This window comes from Budorcas taxicolor, unplaced genomic scaffold (assembly GCF_023091745.1).
Source record: "Budorcas taxicolor isolate Tak-1 unplaced genomic scaffold, Takin1.1 scaffold329, whole genome shotgun sequence".
NCBI classification, from domain to species: domain Eukaryota; kingdom Metazoa; phylum Chordata; class Mammalia; order Artiodactyla; family Bovidae; genus Budorcas; species Budorcas taxicolor.
This window is the reverse complement of record NW_026292094.1, coordinates 40,688-60,434: the sequence shown is the minus strand read 5'-3', so window position 1 is coordinate 60,434 and position 19,747 is coordinate 40,688. Positions and strand designations below refer to the sequence as shown.

General features: G+C 36.2%; 1 protein-coding gene across 1 annotated transcript in view; it reads right to left on the bottom strand.

The window, feature by feature from the left end:
* Positions 1 to 19,747, bottom strand: part of LOC128071281 (serine/threonine-protein kinase SMG1) — a 99,126-nt gene that overhangs the window by 44,287 nt on the left and 35,092 nt on the right. Inside the window, exons 9-27 of the mRNA XM_052664171.1 lie at positions 19,328 to 19,425; positions 17,908 to 18,081; positions 15,922 to 16,146; positions 14,594 to 14,695; positions 13,703 to 13,972; positions 11,750 to 11,880; positions 11,404 to 11,565; positions 10,858 to 10,976; positions 10,291 to 10,378; positions 10,096 to 10,197; positions 9,495 to 9,635; positions 8,727 to 8,926; positions 6,929 to 7,125; positions 6,601 to 6,762; positions 5,439 to 5,593; positions 3,907 to 4,049; positions 3,551 to 3,752; positions 1,002 to 1,111; positions 156 to 303 (exon numbers count right to left, since the gene is read on the bottom strand). Coding sequence (XP_052520131.1) covers positions 156 to 303; positions 1,002 to 1,111; positions 3,551 to 3,752; positions 3,907 to 4,049; positions 5,439 to 5,593; positions 6,601 to 6,762; positions 6,929 to 7,125; positions 8,727 to 8,926; positions 9,495 to 9,635; positions 10,096 to 10,197; positions 10,291 to 10,378; positions 10,858 to 10,976; positions 11,404 to 11,565; positions 11,750 to 11,880; positions 13,703 to 13,972; positions 14,594 to 14,695; positions 15,922 to 16,146; positions 17,908 to 18,081; positions 19,328 to 19,425 — 2,929 coding nt within the window. The remainder of the gene's footprint in view (positions 1 to 155; positions 304 to 1,001; positions 1,112 to 3,550; positions 3,753 to 3,906; positions 4,050 to 5,438; positions 5,594 to 6,600; positions 6,763 to 6,928; positions 7,126 to 8,726; positions 8,927 to 9,494; positions 9,636 to 10,095; positions 10,198 to 10,290; positions 10,379 to 10,857; positions 10,977 to 11,403; positions 11,566 to 11,749; positions 11,881 to 13,702; positions 13,973 to 14,593; positions 14,696 to 15,921; positions 16,147 to 17,907; positions 18,082 to 19,327; positions 19,426 to 19,747) is intronic.

Below are 19,747 nucleotides of genomic sequence, written 5' to 3'. Positions count from 1 at the left end.
AGCAGCATTTATACAACCTACAACTTCTACAACTAAAACGAAGCTATGATGACTACCACTGCAGTGATCCAGTGACTGCCTCACCCCCACCAAACTACACACATTTACCATATGGTACACATAATACAGATTTACCTCCTTAGGATTAAACTTACTCAGTAATAGATTGCCACTTCTGATCTTGTTCTATGTGGTTTAAAGCAGTTGCCAAACAAACAGAACTTCTTAACAACTGAACTTCAATGGATTTCTGAAGTTCTCTTGGATCTGGACTTAACATGTTAGGAAGCAGTTTTTTCATATCTACAGAAATCAAACAGGTTCCACTCAGTTAATTCATTTTTAATGTGTAAAAATGACAAGATACCTTGACAGTATTAAAAAAAAAAAAATCACCAATGAATACCTCCTTCATGTTTAAGTTCATATTTAAGTTCAGACACTATGATCAAGCATTTCTGATAGCATTTTGGGAGGTCTGAGGTATTACCTTATGTGAAGCACAAAACAGCATAAAAAAAGTATTTTAAACTCAGACCTCCCAAAATGAGTTCATTTTCAAAGACTCAAAAATCAGTAAGTCAACCTACTACTTAATGGGGCAAACAATGAATTCAGCAGATCAATGTTAACACATAAAATATTCACAATATTTAACTTCAGTACTACACTTTTTAAAATGTTCTAGTTACAATAAAGAATTTAATTAATCGACCATATTAAGATGTGAAGCAAGAAAAATATTTAAACACTACTTGCACTTTTTCAAAGAAAATGGCTAGATAGATCTCTAAGCATTACAATAGCCTTTTTTAGTTTGCTTAATCTGAATTAAACTTTTATATTTGCCAGATGTAAAGTGAAGAGCCCTAATCTATTGCTTCACACTCTGCCCTAATAAATGTACAAAAACTTTCAGATTCTCCACTAAAGTATACTAAGCCAAACATTTTAAACAATTTGTTCATTAAAATACTTAATTTTAAAATTATCTCAAATACCTATTTTTTCTTTTGATCCTCCAGCAAGTAGACTGATATTTTCTCCTGGTAACAATTCTAATTGTTCAGTGCATTCAATAAATTCTCCAGATTCAAAACTGCTTAGTGATCTGTAATTAAAATACTGAGTTAGCTTGTATTACACTCTCCCCAGGCTGTGGAGCCATTCAAAAAAATAGAACAAATTATAGGAAAAGGGAGCAGTTACACAGAATTCCTGTGATGAAGTTCCTTCCACATAGGCCACCATTGAAGATGCAACTACCATCTTAATTGGAGTGCAAACCACAAACTCACAGCTACAGATACTCAGTTTAGCATACTCAACACTCCACATTTCCTTCCTCTCTTTCCAGCATGTTATCTTTGAGGGCCCGACCAAAACACTAACAGCAGAGCTCTGCAGGGGCAACTTCAACGTCCAGCTCTTCCCAAGCTACCACTAAATCCCCTACCTGACCTCACTGCTCATCTAAAGCATAAGCCCCAGTAGGCCTCCTGTCTTACTGCCTCAATCTGATATCCTAGTTCTACCTTCTTTCTCTGCTGGCCTCTCTCCTTTTCTCACTTTTCCACTGTTTTACGGAAACTGTTCCTCTTCTTTCAAAGAATTTTTCCTTCCCTTCTCCTCACCTGATCTGAACATGGTATACCCCTGAACTCTTTCCAATAGTCTATCTGTAGCTTCAAGGCCAGGATGAGGGCCTTATCGTCCTAGCAACCCACTGCCACATTCAGATCTATTTTCACTCCATTCCCATTCCTATTACAGCTGCTATCTAACCAACAAGAGGACTTCAGTTCAGTTCAGTCGCTCAGTCGTCTCCGACTCTTTGTGACCCCATGAATCGCAGCACGCCAGGCCTCCCCGTCCATCACCAACTCCCGGAGTTCACTCACTCACGTCCATCGAGTCGGTGATGCCATCCAGCCAACTCATCCTCTGTCGTCCCCTTCTCCTCCTGCCCCCCATCCCTCCCAGCATCAGGGTTACAGTTTCTCAATTCTCTCTTCTCCACTGATCTCTCTTCTTTTCCTATCCCTCTCACTGTATCACTTCCCTCACAACTCAGCCTGAATACAGCACTGGAAGTGATTGTGCCTGCTTCTACCTTAACGAATCCCAGCTTCTCAGGTGAGCTGCAATCACCTGGCATTAATGAACTGTCTTGGTGTGCTGACCAACACACTGATTTCTGCCGCCCCAGAGTCTGAGTCCTCTCCAAAGGCAGGTTTGCTGTGTCCCCACTATGCCTTGCACTTTCAGCTAATAACTGACACCTCAGAAAAAATTTCATTGTCTTCTGTGTTCTTACTTCAATTAATAGCATCTTTTTCCTCTCTGTACCTTCACCCCACAGTTCAATGGCCAAATGTTCCCACCCTGGCCCTTCACCTCCAGCCTGCTGACAACCTAGCAGAGAAAGCCAGTAGGTCAGATACTTCTCCAAATCCCACCTAAGATTTTCTATCTTACTGGGAGTCAAAATCTTACTTCTCTACCCTTATGGCTTATTATTCACTCAACTCCAACCATAGTGGCCTCCCAGGCATTTCCAGAATACTCCAAGTCTATCATCTTTGCAAGAGATCTGCTTCCTCAAGTCTGTGCTCAAATGACATCCTGATGGTTTTCCCAACCTAGTCTGCCTATGTCTACCCCTCACTAGAAGGTCAGCTCCTCAAGGATTAGAATGTGTGTCTGTTGCACAGTGTTACACCCCACTGGCTGGCACTCAGTATATGTTCAATGGAGAAATTACCCACTAGCTCATTTACTCACTAGAGCGCTCCCTGACGGCAAGACTAATGACCCTTATCATCCCAGCCCAGGGTCTGGGACACAGCTTGTACTCAAATTTCAAATTAAGATATTAATAAATGGTCAAAGGAATAAAAGGAAAAAGAAGAAAATAAGAAAGGGAGTTTAATTTACAAATGTCATAAACTCTGTCCTTCTTAAAAAAATGTTTTTGATATAGGCACACCTAATTTAGAAACGGGGCTTCTCTGATGGCTCAGACAGTAAAGCGTCTGCCTGCGATGCGGGAGACCTGGGTTCAATTCCTGGGTTGGGAAGATACCCTGGAGAAGAAAATGACAATCCACTCCAGCACTCTTGCCTGGAAAATCCCATGGACGGAGGAGCCTAACAGGCTACAGTCCATGGGGTCGCAAAGAGTCGGACACGACTGAGTGACTTCACTTTCACTTTCAATTTAGAAATAATGCCATCAAGTATTATCCTTTCTAAAGCAGTGACAAATTTCTTTATTTCATTAAGATTTTAGAACAGGTTCTGAGAATCAATCCCAAATGACTACCTCAACATACAAATATGTTTTCCCATTGCATGAATATGCTCCTCACCTCTATGTTGGTTTCTCACTGTAGTCATTTTAAGAATGGCAGTATCATTAGAACTACAAGCATCTTGTCATAATATAAACAATTTTAATATTCTTCTGCCATAAAATAAGACTTTAAATAAAGTTACTGAAATTTTTTTGATGGTTAAGTGTAATTCGTAACTGAAAAGAAATCCTTACTTTATGTAGTTGAAATCAGCCTTTAGGTTGAGAGAAGTACTACTGGTACTCTTTTTCAACTCATGGATAGCATTCTGCCACTCCTGTACAGCAGCCCAATCAGCAATTGAAATGTAGCACTCACATGCTTTATTTCCCAAATAATTTATAACCTCAGGAGAACAATCAGTTGGTTTGGACAGCACCATTTTTCTGGATTCACCTAAGTGAAAACATTTCATAAAATAAAGAGACAGCAAGAGAGATCCAAAGCAGTTATAAATATTTCAAAGAGCAGAGATATCTAAAAATGTATAGTAAGATCATGAGTACAAATTATTTGACCACAACTGTTTGTTTAAACTTGGAATGCTCACCATTCAAAGAATGCTTGGGGCTGGCACTATTACGCCCAGTATTAGCCAATGTGAGAACGGATTTGTCGAAGCTGGAGATGCAGCAATCGACACCTGTCATGGCACACAGGTGCTCCTGGTACTCCACAGAGGCCTTTTCAAACCTTCAACACAAGTTCACACAGTCTTATTTGTTAATTATTCACATATTTCATTTCTAAAAACACTGGAAAGAATGAGTTATTCAATAAATTGAGTGGAGACAATAAGTTGATTATTTCGTGTGGGCCTGAGCAGGCACAAAATTAGACTTCTTACTCACAAAAAAGTGAAAATAAATCCAAAGATCATTAAATATTTATGAAAAGAGAAGGTATAAACAGAAAATATCGGTAAGTATCTGATCTCAATGTATGCAGAGACTCAATAGAAAAATAAACACTAAAACACATGAAAGTTAACAGATCTAATGACACCATAATTTGAAACTTTTGGGCATCAAAACAAAAACAAAAAAAAACCCAAAATGACTATTAAAAACAAATTACTGATCAAGAAGATAGACAGCATCAATAATCCTGGTGTACAATAAAATCTCACAGATCAGTAACCAAAAAACCAAGAAGCCATAAAGACATCATCTATGTTTTCAATAATCACAAATGGTCAGTAACATACGGGGAAACCTCTACTATTAATTAGTAATAAAGAAATTTATACTAAAACAAGCATTTTCATTAATATGATGGCAGAGTTCTTGTTTCTCAGTGGCCCTCTATATACACAAAGGAGAAGGGAAAAGGTTATTTTTATTGTTAGGGATACAAGTTGGAACCATCTTTTACGTAGGGTAAATTAGAAATAGTATATATCATAAGCCTAATGGTCTGTAGCCTTTCTTCTATTAATAGTAAATCAACTTTCAGGAATGCATTCTAAGAAAACAATCACAAACATGAGCAAAGAATTAAGTGCCATGGTGCATTAAGATTAGTAAAAAGAAAACCCCAAATAATTTTGCTGTCCAACAATAAGGAATGTTAAATTAGGGTGCACTCAAAAACAAAAAAAAACTGTGTTGTTAAAAATCACACTGTAGAAAATTTAACAGGACAAAATATATTTTTTTTAAATACTGCTGAGTAGAAAAAGCAAAATCATGTGACCAGCAGAAACATTGCTATTTCTGAGAAAAGAGTATAGAAAACTGGATATAAAAGAAAAAGAAATAGAAAGGCATGTACAACAAAAGAGTTACCACTAAGAGATGGAATTATAAACCCTTCTTTTATTTTCCCTACATTTTCCATATTTGATAAAACTCACTTAAACATATACAGAGGAATCCAAGGCATGCAAAGAGTTTGCCTACAGGAATCGAGTTAGTTTAGAGCTAATGAGTGAGAACTCTGGCCATAAAGGGGAATTTGTATCAGATTCTGATATGAAAAGTTATCAATTAAGAATCAACATTAAATGTAATTAACATTTAATTAGAGTCAGCCAATAACACAAAAAAGCTTACTCCTATCACCCATTTCCTTCCAACTTACCTCCCTTCAGCCTGTTGGGCCACTGAATTAATCCAGAGAAGATTTTTTCCAACAACCGAAGATGACCAGACAGCAATTCCCTGTATAGCTTCAGGACAATGAAGTTCACACAACGCTTCTACCACCATCATGATAGTTACTTCCAATTCATTTCCCTGAAAGTGGCCATTCAAAAAAAATCAAAGACGTCAATACCTTCAAAATTCAAATCTCTACTAAATTTACAACTATTGATCACAATCTAAAGCCTATTTAAAGTCAAATATATTTAACAATTCCTTTTACAATGATGAAATTAGATTTTTAGAATTTCCTTAAATGTTATGTATACTGTAGATACGAGGGGGAGGGGGTGCTGATGGACTGTAATAAATAGCACTTGGGTGTTAATCTTTATAAAATTAAAAAAAAACTTTACCATTTCAGCTGTGGCATCTTTAGGAGTAATACAGGAAGTAAATACAAAGCAAAAATTTAAATAACCATGAATCAAAGAATGCCTAATTTTATGTTTTTGCATATTGCCTATTAACTAGTAAACATTTGCAATTTTTGGATTCTATTTATTTAGTAACCCCACCTACAAGTCAGCACTTTTCCCACATATTATAATTGTATCAATATTATATTTTTACATATATCATAAATCATACTTTCCTATATACTATATAATCATTACAAGGGATTATAAAAGTTTTCTTATATACATGAATTTCTTAGAAGTTCCAATCTTTAAGCGTAAGTAATGAATATTTTCACATATTCTAAGTAAAAAACATAGGCAACTTTGGAAGTTACTGCTTGTATAAAAATATTGAATGAAAAGCTTTAAAAATCAATGGAACCTTTAACTCATTTTATCCACAGACTGTGTGCTCAGTCGCATCTGACTCTTTGCAGCCCCATGGACTGGAGCCCGACTCCTCTGTCCATGGGATTTCCCAGGAAAGAATACTGGAGTGGGTTGCGATTTCCTACTCCAGGGGATCTTTCCAACCCAGGGATCAAACCCCAGTCTCTTGCATCTCCTGCACTGGCAGGCAGATTCTTTACCACCAGTACCACCTGGGAAGCGCCTATCCATAGATTAGATCATAGCAAAGGAATTATCCCCAAGTTTTTCTATTAACAGATTTAACTAACTCCACACACACCACTTTACCTGAGACGGATTTGTCTTCATTTCTGTAAGCAAATCGAAGCCATGTCTCACTGTCACAGCAGGCTGGCCTGCCAACAATCCAACCCTCATGATGGAGAGTCGGATTCGAGTCAGCCAGTCTTGACAAGTTTGGCGATTGGTATAGAAAAAAGTCCTAATGACCTTTAGAAGAGAAAGAAGAGCTCAGGACTGGTTCAAATTACAGGCAGAACTGTCTGAAATACACATAAAGCATATACACAGGTCTACTGTGATTTCAGCTCTGCCCACACTGCTAGGTTTGACCACAAAACTGCTGTAAATCAACATCCAGCCCACTGAAACCAACCTTGGGAGGCGACGTTAATGCATTGGCACATCCTTCATATGCATTATACATTAACTTCTCCAGGTTTTCCAGATACTGCAGAAGCAGCACAAGTCTAAGCTGGTTGCTACTGTGGCCTTCGTCATTGTCTGCAGTTGTCCACTGACTAACATCTTGATCAGGGTTTAATGTGTGAGCTGCAAGACTTCTAATAATACCTACAACCAAAGACAACATTCCACATTTAAAAGGAGTCTTCAAAGATTCTAGAAGTTATTGGAGATAATTTCACAAATTCACATTTAGCAAGTATCCTCTGCATATCCGTCACTTAAAAACAAAACTCCCAACAAGATCTTATCATTTTTAGAAGAAAAAAATGTCTTCTCCACACAAATCCCCTAAGTTTGTGAACAAACACATACGATACAATTATTTCAGTTCAGTTCAGTCACTCAGTCCTGTCCAACTCTTTGTGAACCCATGGACTGCAGCACACCAGGCCTCCCTGTCCATACCAACTCTCAGAGTTTACTCAAACTCATATCCATTAAGGCAGTGATGCCATCCAAGCATCTCATCCTCTGTCACCCACTTCTCCTCCCGCCTTCAATCTTTCCCAGCATCAGGGTCTTTTCAAATAAGTCAGTTCTTTGCATCAAGTAGTCAACATATTAGAGTTTCGGCTTCAACATTATTCTTTCCAAAGAATATTCGGGACTGATTTCCTTTAGGATAGACTGGTTGGATCTCCTTGCTGTCCAAGGAGCAAGCGTCTTTTAATTTCATGGCTGCAGTCACCATCTGCAGTGATTTTGGAGCCCCCCAAAATAAAGTCTGACACTGCTTCCACTGTTTCCCGATCCATTTGCCACGAAGTGATAGGACCGGATGCCATCATAGTTTTCTGAATGTTGAGCTTTAAGCCAACTTTTTCACTCTCCTCTTTCACTTTCGTCAACAGGCTCTTTAGTTCTTCTTCACTTTCTGCCATTACAGTGGTGTCATCTGCATATCTGAGGTTATTGATATTTTTCCTGGCAATCTTGATTCCAGCTTGTGCTTCATCCAGTCCAGCATTTCTCAGGATATACTCTGCATATAAGTTAAATAAGCAGGGGACAATATACAACAGCCTTGACGTACTCCTTTCCCGATTTGGAACCAGTCTGTTGTTCCATGTCCAGTCCTAACTGTTGCTTCTTGACCTGAATACAGATTTCTCAGGAGGCAGCGCAGGTGTTTCCATCTCTTGAAGAATTTTCCACTGTTTGTTTTGATCCACACAGTCAAAGGCTTTGGCGTAGTCAATGAAACAGAAGTATATGTTATTCTAGAACTCTCTTGCTTTTTCAGTGATCCAACGGACATTGGCAATTTGATCTCTGGTTCCTCTCCCTTTTCTAAATCCAGTTTGAACATCTAGAAGTTCACGGTTCACATACTGTTGAAGCCTGGCTTGCCGAATTTTGAACATCACTTTGCTAGCGTGAGATGAGTGCAATTGTGCGGTAGTTTGAGCATTCTCTGGCATTGCCTTTCTTTGGAACTGGAATAAAAACTGACCTTTTCCAGTCCTGTGGCCACTACTGAGTTTTCCAAATTTGCTAGCAACTTTGTGAACAAACACACACGACACAATTATTTAATAAAAGCTTATTCAAACAAACATATCTAGATTAACTGATAAAGTACTAAAGGAAAAAATTGTGTACTCTCAATGTTCTGTTTTAATGAAGATAAAAAAAATCCATTATTTCGTAATGCAAGCTTGAAAGTATTTATATTGCAAAGTCTGAAACAGTGCAGAGTCAATTACCTTCAATTGTTTGGAAAGTATCCTGAGCTCTGCCGAGTGGGGTCCTCAGCTTAGAAAGGACAGTGAACTGCGCTGCTTCCCAAATAGCCCACTGCCAGAGGACAGCATCTGTCTTTAGAAGATTGCGGGGAATCGTTGATTGGTCACGTTTATCCAGTCTCTGGCAGCTATAGAACAATCTTTCTAACCAATTGTCCTTCCTGGAAAAAGTAGTTTCATATTTAATGACAACTTCATTTGAAGAAAAAACAGACAGTAACAAAAAACAAACTGCAAGGGAAATGGGAATATGGGACTTTTCCCCTACTTCAAAAAGGCAAACCTATAAAACTGGGAAGCATTATATTCCCACCTCTCATTTTAAGGTCTTTCATGGCTGAAATAAGAGTAGGGTGTAGTGTAGACAGATTATTAGGGTAAAAAGCTCATGACAGTTTGGCCACCAGGATAAAATACTCACTGCAAGTCTCCAGAATGTCTGCACCCTCAGGCCCCTCCCCAAAGCACTGATGACTAGGACACATCAATTACATCAACCACATTTCACCTTTACTATCAATTGTAAAGCTCATTTTTATCTCTTCAGGTGCCATCTTCAAACCAATTCCTCCTACTATTGAAAACTTAGAACAACTCAATTGGAAAGAATATTACTTTCTATTCTGCCACCGCTGATGTATTTTCTCCTCTAAACTGGGCACAGGGTTAAGATATTCAAATATATTTAAAGTACTTTTCCCAGATGAAAGAGTCAAAGAAAGGTCTTACCCTATTCTATGAGAGTTTCCATACAAAATAAAACTAATAACATCAGAGAAATCTTGCGGGTGGAATGTGTTACTTGGTGCTTTACTCATGTGACTTCTTAAAGCTAAAGAAATTTCTTGAATTTCTGTGTGATTGTTATTGCTGTAGACAGAAAATAAAGTCACTGTCATACAAAATCCTTTAGTTAAAAGGTTACCTCCTGCTGTAAATGAAATACTTCCTTGTTAACTAAATCTGACAGTAAAAACGGATAAAATTAAGACATTAAAAATAAAGGTTACTACAATTTTGAAATTTAAAGTTCTTAAATCACCAAAATTAACCCAATTAAAAACTATACAAGAATGCAATTTAGTTTTACAAATAACTACTGAGAAACACATTTTGGCACTTTAAGTATTATTCTGTAGCAATCATCATAAGCTTTATAAAAATTACAAATTTTTGTTATTTTCTTCTAGACCTGAAAGATTTGATCCTTTGCCATCCCTTCAAACATTGAGAAGTACCACAAAAGATGTGATACTGATTCACCAAGAGACAATTTGTCTTTTGCTAAACAAAACTGTGGGATGTCTTTGTATTGATACAATTGTTATACCTCAAGACAACATCTAAAGGGATTGACTTCAATAGCTTTCCAAATGCTTGTCGAATACGAGTTCCACTATGGACTAGCTGAACACGGCAAACATCAACACACCTACAAAAAAAATGAAATAGATAATACAAGTGTGGCAATATTTCTAAGTTATTAGGGCCAGGGTCAAAAGAGTGGATCTAATTTAATCCATACCTCTGTAAAAGATCATCTGGTAAGGAAGAGGACAGTGCATGTAGACTGCTGCATGCTTGCAGACAGATACTCACATCTTCAACAAGAGCTGTTAAAAATTTAAAGACACTTTCACCTTGCCAGAAGAAATTATATGCCAGTACCTCATAAATATCTGAACACATTCACTTCAATAAACAGTGAGTGACTACCATGGATGAGGGGTTGTTCCTGCCCGGAACCCTCTCTCACTGGCAGTAGTAACATTTGGGAAAATGATAACACTCAACAAAAATCTACTTAGGGTGACTAGTCTTCACCCAAACCTTTCTCTGAAGGAAATTTTAAAAGTACATGGAATGTATAAACAATCACATAAGCTTAAAAATTGTTAACAATCACTTTAAAACAACTTTTTTTCACATATTAACACTGGCAAAAAAATTAAGACAGATTACACCTTTGTCATTAAAATGGGGATGAGACATTTCCGCTCATGAAAGGCACTCAAGTGACTATCTTTCTCTCATTATCAAAGATCTCTTTTAAGCACTGATTAACAAAAATTAAATAATCACAGAATCTTACTGTTGGCTAAAAGGCCTTTGCAAAATTTATGGAAAGATGGAAGAGAGAATAAAGGTGCATATGTTTCAGACTTCTTCATTAAAACAGCCACTTCCAAAGCCCAGGTCATTAACAGTTTCCTGAAACATAAAATACACAGTTGATTTCACATTAATAAAAACTAAAAACAGAAAAACAACTTGGAAAGTCTATTCTTTTTACATTAATTATTTTGGTTTTTTTTTAATACTTCGAGAAATAAGAAACAAATATTAAAACTACAGAAATTCCTCTGACAAAACTGTCTTTTAAGAAAATCTCCCCAAACTAGCATAAATTATAGCAAAAAAATTCTAAAATCTCTATAAATACATTCATCTATAAAATATTGTAGGAAGGAAAAGTTTCATGTAATTGTTTCAGGAAACAAGAAATGCTAGACTAAATAATGAAACAAAATTTAAAGTGTTTCGTAATGAAGAAGCTGCTGCTCTATCCCAAATGATAGTCTTCATTTCTTTTTCTCAAATCAACCAAAAGCTAGAAACATTATAAAATGTTAATTACCTTGTGTCCTGGTTAAGATTATCTTTCTTAAGCAATATTCCCAGGAGATTTAAGATAATTGAGAAATGTTTTTTTGTAGCTGTAGTTACAGTACTAATAACGGCACCATCAAACAAGGACGGGGATGAGGAACTAAGACTACTAGATATAAAGTGGTCATGCCTAGAAGACAAAATTTGGATCACCTTGTCATCTCTCATTAAAAAAAAAAAAAGCAACTCCAAAGTTAAATCAACACATTTTTTTCACATTGTATACTCTAAAGAGTCCATCTTCCCTTTAAAAAACAAACATTCTTTTTTTTTTTAAACAGACAATTCTTAAGAAGTATATATAAATACATTACCTGGTACAATGAGAATACAATGTGTAGAGCACTGCATACTGAATGGCAGGGAAATGAACAGCCAGGTCGCCATGCACAATCATCAGATTCTTACTCAGAAGTGCAAACACAGTTGGAGACAGGGCCCACATCTGATGATGTACCAAAGAAAGTAAATGTTTGGCTCCTTCAGGACATACATGACCATACAAAATGTTTATTTCAAAATATGTCTGCACATTTTTAAAAATTAAAATAACAGATTTAAATTTGGAAATAAGCTAGTACACTAAACCTGGGATCAGCAAATACTTCTTGAAAAGATAAGAGAGTAAATACCTCAGCCTCTGCAGGTTATGTGACACCTCTGTTACAATGTCCAACTCCTCAACTTTGCCACTGCAGTGAGAAAAGTTACAGACAAAAAATAGGAATCAAAGTGGCTATGTTCCAATAAAAAGTCTTTACAAAAAGAGGTGATGTTTGGTGATGGTTGCACAATTCTGTGAACATACTAAAAATCACTGAATTGTACACTTTAAATGGGTATTGTATAGTATGTGAATTATATCTCAATAATTAAAAGAAACAAAAAAGAAAGAAAAAAAAAAAGCAGTGGGCAGCTAGATTTGGTCCATGAACCGTAATTTGCTGATCCCTGGTCTAAACAAAAGCCCCTGCACTCTTCAGTGTAGTAGATCATGTTACCTCAGTTTTCCATATACCATAAATGGCAAGTTGCCCTCTCCAGTGGGAAAAAAGGGCAAATCCTGCCACTCTAAGCCTTTACCATTCTTCCCTTTCTTTCCATTGCTAAGATACTCCTTTCACCTAACCACTCTGTCCCCACTTCCTCTCACTTTCAGAGTGTAGAATATAAACCTCAAATCTGAACACAATGTGAATTTCTCAACAATCAAATTTTAGAATGCGAAAGAGGAGTCAGCTGCAGCCCAGCAGTGAGGGAAAGAGCAGTCACTGCAGAGGACACAGGCCACCTGATCTAATAGGGACAGCATGCAAATACAAATATCAAATCTTGAGTTTTCCCTCCCTTCTCTCTTAGAAACACTAACCCCTGAATTATATTCCATTACTTTTCATTGTAAACAACGCTTTTCAATTCTGCTAAGTACCACAGGAGGGAGAAATATACCCTGAGAGCTCAGTTGGTAAAGAATCCACCTGCAATGCAGGAGACCCTGGTTCAATTTCTGGGTTGGGAATATCCGCTGGAGAAGGGATAGGCTACCCACTCCAGTATTCTTGGTCTTCCCTTGTGGCTCAGCTGGTAAAGAATCCACCTGCAATGCAGGAGACCTGGGTTCGATCCCTGGGTTGGGAAAATCCCCTGAAGAAGGGAAAGGCTACCCACCCCAGTGTTCTGGCCTGGAGAATTCTATGGACTGTATAGTCCGTGGGGTTGCAAAGAGTCGGACACCACTGAGTGACACTTCACTCACGCACAGCAATTATTATAAATCAAAAGCAGTCACTTCAGATTTCTTAAAAGGAATAAAATCTTTCTTCTTCTTCCAAAATAATATGCGAATGTTCCCAAAGAAAAGTGGGTAGTCAAAAACTAAGGGACACATGGAAGCACTAACTCTAGTGGGAAAAGGAGAAGCATACCAGGGGTAGAAAGGGTTGCATTTTAGAACTACACAATCTTGTCCTGTGGAAAATGCTGACAAGTTTACTAAAAGCATGCTAGAGTAAATGGGAGAGAGCATTAAAATACAATTTCAGAAAATAAAAAGGATATAAAAAACTTATCAAGGAAGGCAAGAGCTAAACAAAATAGCATGAAAATATTCCTGTCAATTTTAATTATCCAATCATGCCCAAAATATGGCCGTTTGTTCTGTCTGATGTTGTAGACACACCGCCTTGATAGTTAATGAAACATGTTAACATGCAATGAGGAGAGGCTCAAATGTGGATAAAACAAAGCCATTACAAGTAAATACTCACCCCAATTAGTGAGTTTTTGGCATTTCCAATTGTAGTCAGAGCACTAAGGTCAAATATAACTACAAATTTTGCATTGTCTACATTGAAAACATGATTCTTAAAAGCCTCATGTTTTATTTCCGAACAGGCATCAGGAAGTTGTAGACTATGTAGCAGACTGTTTAGGGCACAAGTCATTTCTCCCAAAATTAATTTATAAGCAGTCTCTAAAACAGGAATATTCTTCAGACTGAGCACTGCTTGATAAACAGCATGGGCTACAGCAACAACCTTAAAAAGAGAATTCAGGAAAGTAATAATTAAATGGAGAGTATATTACTATCTGCAAAATGATGATACAAATCAGTTTAAGATTGATAAATTCACTGTCTAAAACACCAAAGACTTTAATTTTTCAAAAAGAAATTTAGGAAACCTACACAGTATCAGTAAGCTATTTAAAAATCTATAAAGCTTTATTATCAAAAAAGTATTCTCTAAAAATGACAATGTGAAATTCCTTAAAAGGCCTTCTGTTTTTTAAGCCAGTATCAGAACAAATACAAGCAGCAATTTATAGAGACAGGTTTTCCTACATCTACTTGAAAAGTCTATATTGGCTTTGACTGGGAGTCAGTTAGGAAGCTAACAATAAACTTTTGTTTATGACATATACATGAAATTTTAATGAAACAAATTTAATGGAAACAAATGATGGAAATCTGAGAAAACTATCATTCATCAAGGTATATACAATATGAAAGTCAACAAATATTAAGTGATTACAATTTATAATATTCTAAATCAAATATTTATCATTTTAATTTCATTTATGTACCTACTAAGTAATGAACATGAGTCAAACTTCTCAATGATCTAAGTTAGCAAAAGCCTGATCAGTAAATCACTTACCTCTTTTTCTTTATGATAACGCAAAAACAGTAGTTTAGATGATGGTATAAACAGTTTTTCTACAAATGATGATGGCAGTTTTGTATTTATCTGTTCAACAATCTAAAAGAATAAAGTAAGAAATGAGCTATCAATTCACAAAAGAACACAGAGGAACCTTAAATACATACTTCTAAGGGAGAAAAACCAATATGAAAAGGCTACATATTATATAATTCTGACACTCTGGAAAAGGCAAAACTAAGGAGACAGTAAAAGGATCAGCGGTTGCCAGGTAGTAAAGGGGAGAAAATAGGTGGAACAGGAGGGATTTTCAGGGCAGTAAAACCCTCTGTATGATACTACAATAGTGAACACATGGCATTACACATTTGTCAAAAACCACAGAATGGACAATACAGAGACTGAACTCTATGGACTTTAGTTATCATAAGGTGTCAGTCTGGCTCATCAGTTGTAATAAAAGTACCACACCAAAAGAAGGTATTAATAATAACAAGAGGGAACTATTGGGGAAAGAGGCTGTAGGAGAACTCTGTACATTCTGCTTTTCTGTTAACCTAAAAACTCCTCTGAAAAGTAATCTATGAAAGAAAAAAGTAATATATCTAAGCTATATTTTTAGTCCTTAACATTGTGACATTAAATGTTTAGCTATCTAAATAGGATACATGTATTTACACTTAAGGATAAATTTTTACATTGGCAAAGGAAGTACAACTATGGCAGCAATGTTCAGCAGAATGTCATCTAGAATTTGTTCTGAAATAATCCAGTTGGGGATGGAGGTACGGCAAGGAGGAGGCAGAGAGTAGGAGGCCTAGATGAAACCAGATGGGCCATGTGTTTCTAATTACAGAAACCGAGTATTAAGTATGCAGAGATTCATTATACTATTCTACTTTTTTAAAATATGCTTCAAAATTCCATAATAAAAGGTGAAGAAAGGGGGAATATTTCTGATTAAGAAAAGAAAAACTATCAAAGAAGCTTTCCCATGTTTCAGAAACAAAACATAACCGGGTCTTTCAAAATAAGTATCAAGTACCTCCTCTACACAAAATTTATCAGGAGTGCTAAATAAGTCTCATGTGAAGCATGCTATTTCATCAAAAACAAGAAAAAAGAGTGAAGCTACACTAAGATAAGATCTCAAACACTAAAAGTAAACAGATACAAGAGCAAAAGCAAACTAGATTTTAAAAGACTAATACAAAAAAATTTTTAAAAGCCCCACAGGCAAACAAGGGCTTAATTTCTTCCACATCAATTTACACTTAACAACCTGAATAAACATATTAAAAAGCAACAAAAAAGAATTCACATACCAATGTGAGTAAATTCAAGACTGAGATGATATAATCTGTACCACAAGTCTGGCAATTCTCCAGTTGATCTAATCCATATGTAATAACCATGTCACAATGTATAGTCATGCTAGGATCCAAGCTGCCGAGCAAAACACCAACACACTCATTAGCAGCTGTCAACACAGCCTCAGAAAAAAACACTTGGTTTGCAGCCGTCACACATCTCATTACTCTGTACAGAACCTGCAAATGGGGAAAACAAGCAGCTTTTTAAAAACATTCATACTCTTCCACAGAGCAAGAAAATATTTTCTTTCTAATGCAGTTTCAATGGAAAATTAACTGCCTGCCTTGTCACTAGTCTCAATATTCCAGTTCTCAATGGTTGAATAATAATAAGGCTATCTCTGGTACAATACACAGAAAGGATCTTGCCTAAGTACCTAAAGTACTACTGTGACAGGAAATGGAATTTGCCATCCTCTATTTCCCTTATACCCAATTCCTAACCCCCAACCAAAGTCACTAAATAGCTGACGTTCAAAACCTTTTTAATAATCATAAAACAAACCAGAACCTAGTAACAGTATTAAGAACATGGGAATAACCTACCATGAGAATAACTTTCCATAATCTAGCACTTGGACTTTTTTATAAAACTAAATATACAAGATAGTTTAGCTTATGCAAGTTCATGTATTGGCGGCCTCTTTGTAAAGATATTCTCATTCATAACATATAATACCTATGTAAGTATGAAAATCATATCATTTCCAAACCAAAAACTCCACCAAACTATAGTAGTCAATATTAATGTACTAAATTTCTAATAAAAATAACAGGATAAAAGATACAGAGAAAGTTGATACAGAATAATATTTCTCAAATTTTTCTGTAATATTCAACAACTACTACATACAGGGGTTTTTTTTTAAACCAACAATAGGTTTAAAAGGCCTCAAACACCATTTTTGGCAAAGACCTAAAAGACTCTCATTAAAGAGTACATTAATATAGAACTACCCTGGAAAATGATATGTGCTTGTCCTTTGTTTTATATCTGAGTTAACTGCTTTTATTTCAACACTGACAAAGTCATCAACCACCTTCCTTTTAGACAATTAAAAAAAAATTAAACTACTTCGCTCAGTTTTAAAATATTAACATGCTGGTTGTAATTATCTTCAGGAGCTGACATGTCTGCTCAAATGCACAATTAACTTACTAAGAATTAAATATGTAATTAATGTCCTATTTTACCTAGCAATGTGTTCAACAAAAGTAAATGCTAATAAAAGCCAGAAATTTATACTAACAGTAAAGTTTTAATCATTTAGGTTAGATCTTTTATGACTTTATCACACAAGTTTCTCCCTTCTTGTTCAAGCAGAGTACAATGATAGGGGTTCACTTCTCACATCCATTACACTGAACCACTCACTGGACTGTAACACAATGCAGCTGATGTCTGGGGCTGAAATGTAGCAATCTAGCTACCTTTTTTAATTGGTCTCAGGCTACTACATATTTTAGATTCTATGTCTTTATATCCTTTGATGTCAAGCTATCAAACTGTTTCATCCTGTTAGGCTTAGCGAAAATTACTTTTCAAAGCCTTATTTACAAGTGAGAAGTATGTTGAAAAACTTCTTAGTATGTTGAAAAACTAAAAGGAGTCAATAATTTTAAATCAAAACTTTAAATTATTAAAAAACTACAGAATGTTTTTAAAGTTATATGTGAAAAACAAGAATAAATGGGTCGACCTACAGAGAATCTCCTAAAAGTTCACAACATTTAAAAATACACAGTGGACCTTCCATCATGGGGTAAGGGGGAATGAAATATATAATTCCCTACCTTTCTGGCTATTTAAGAAAGTAGTCAGACACACAGATACACGCTAAACAAATGAGAGATTAATAACATTTCACTAGGTAAAGAGAACCACTTAAAATAAAAAGCAATTATTATTGAATGATACTTAAGACTACTAAAACTTACATCTGTTACATATGCCTCAGTAATTGGAGGACCTCGAATTGGGCTGAAACGTTCCCCAATGCTCCTCACCACAGTACTGAACACCCGGAGAAGTGCTGCCAGCTTTGGTAAGGACACTGATGGAGGAGGAACGTCTTCATCCACTGACTCCCCAGAGGCTACATGGCTGAGGTCCTGGATGTGAATTCACAGCATTCTTATTTAAGGACATTGTTTTTAAAAACAAACAAAAAGCAACTCCTAATTTTTAAGGATTTTTTTAAATTTTATAACAGATCTTTACAAATGAAGAGGAATTTTGGCCTATAAGAGAAAAGGAAACATGAATCTAAATATATAAGTAGACTTTACTTCTCCAATTATTTAAAAAGCAAATATTAACCTCAATAGATTCTTTGAGGAACTCCAACAGTAAGAGAGCCAATATCATGCACATGAAGAGGGAAGGGGGACGGGGGAGGTTAGAGGAGGCTGGTTCAAAAAATTGTAAGAACTTGTAATACCTAATCTACAGATTTAAAAGTCAGTTGAGGAAATCAGATATACTCAAAGGAAAAGATTAGCAAAAAATGGAGTATTAGAACCATTATACCCACATATAATTAAGCACCAAAATAACTGAAGGAAACTAGATCTCTAGGGATAGCAAAGGGAAGTCTACAAAAGAGAATGGGTGGCTTATGAGAAGCAGATCAGCTTTAAAGCTGTGCTAGGAAGCAAGACATCCTAGCTGTGGGGGTAAAGAAACATATGGAAGCAAAATATTCTCTCATTCTCTGAAAGGGAGAAAATATATTGGTACAGTTGCAAGTAGTGAATTAACCGTTTGCCAGAAAGAGCAAAGGTATCAAGAAAAGATGAAGTTAAATCTTTATGGAAGCCTTGACCACCAAATAAGAATCGTGGTAATTACCAACTGAGCAGGAAAGAAACACTAAGAGACAAATTCAAATACGGCAGGTTTAAATCATGACAGTGGCCAGGAAATCCAAGAACCAGTAATGGACACTTGACTTAAAAGTGTCACACTCGAAAGGTGACTGAAACCAAGCCTTGTTCTCTGAAGCACAAGCCAAGATTGCCAATACAAGTAAGAGGAAAGCCTTTTTCGTCATCAATTCACAATATCAATTCACCTTTTTCATAACAAAAAATAAAAGTAAACTACAACTGAAGAAAATGTTTTTGGAAAATTACCAACCACGAAAATTATTTCAAGCTTTGGGAAATTAGGCCTGCAATCTTTCCAGTAATTCTGCTGGCAACCTAAAAGCATCTGAAGCAATGGTCTCATAACTTTTGCTTAAATGTCAGGTGATCAGAATTATTTTAAAATAAATGTAGCACTGCTTTAGATTTTTGTTTTTGCTTTTTGTCTTAAATGAAATTTTAGGAAATAACTTAGTTTTTATATACTCACCTCAGCATATGCCTCCATGTCCTCTAGAAACTGACCAAGAAGAGTGGTAGAAAATGCAAGGTCAGCTACCCAGAATGGCTCCAAACTCTGCAACCACCCTAGGAAGCACATAAGAAATTTTGAAAGAGTAGGAAAAAAAAATCTAGGTCCAAATTAAAAAATATTTAATAAGACACTTTTAAAAGGCTTTCAAGTTGCTCACTCTTGAAACAAGCCCTGTATCATAAAATTAGTACTATAAACTGATTTTTTTTTTTTTTGCTGTGCCGCATGGCTTGTGGGATCTCAGTTCCCATATCAAGGATCAAACCACTCTCCCATCCCTCTTTGCCCCGTGGAAGTGCAGAGTTCTAACCACTGGACCACCAGGGAAATTCCCATGAACTATTAAATATACTAATGATTAACAGCTACCTCTTT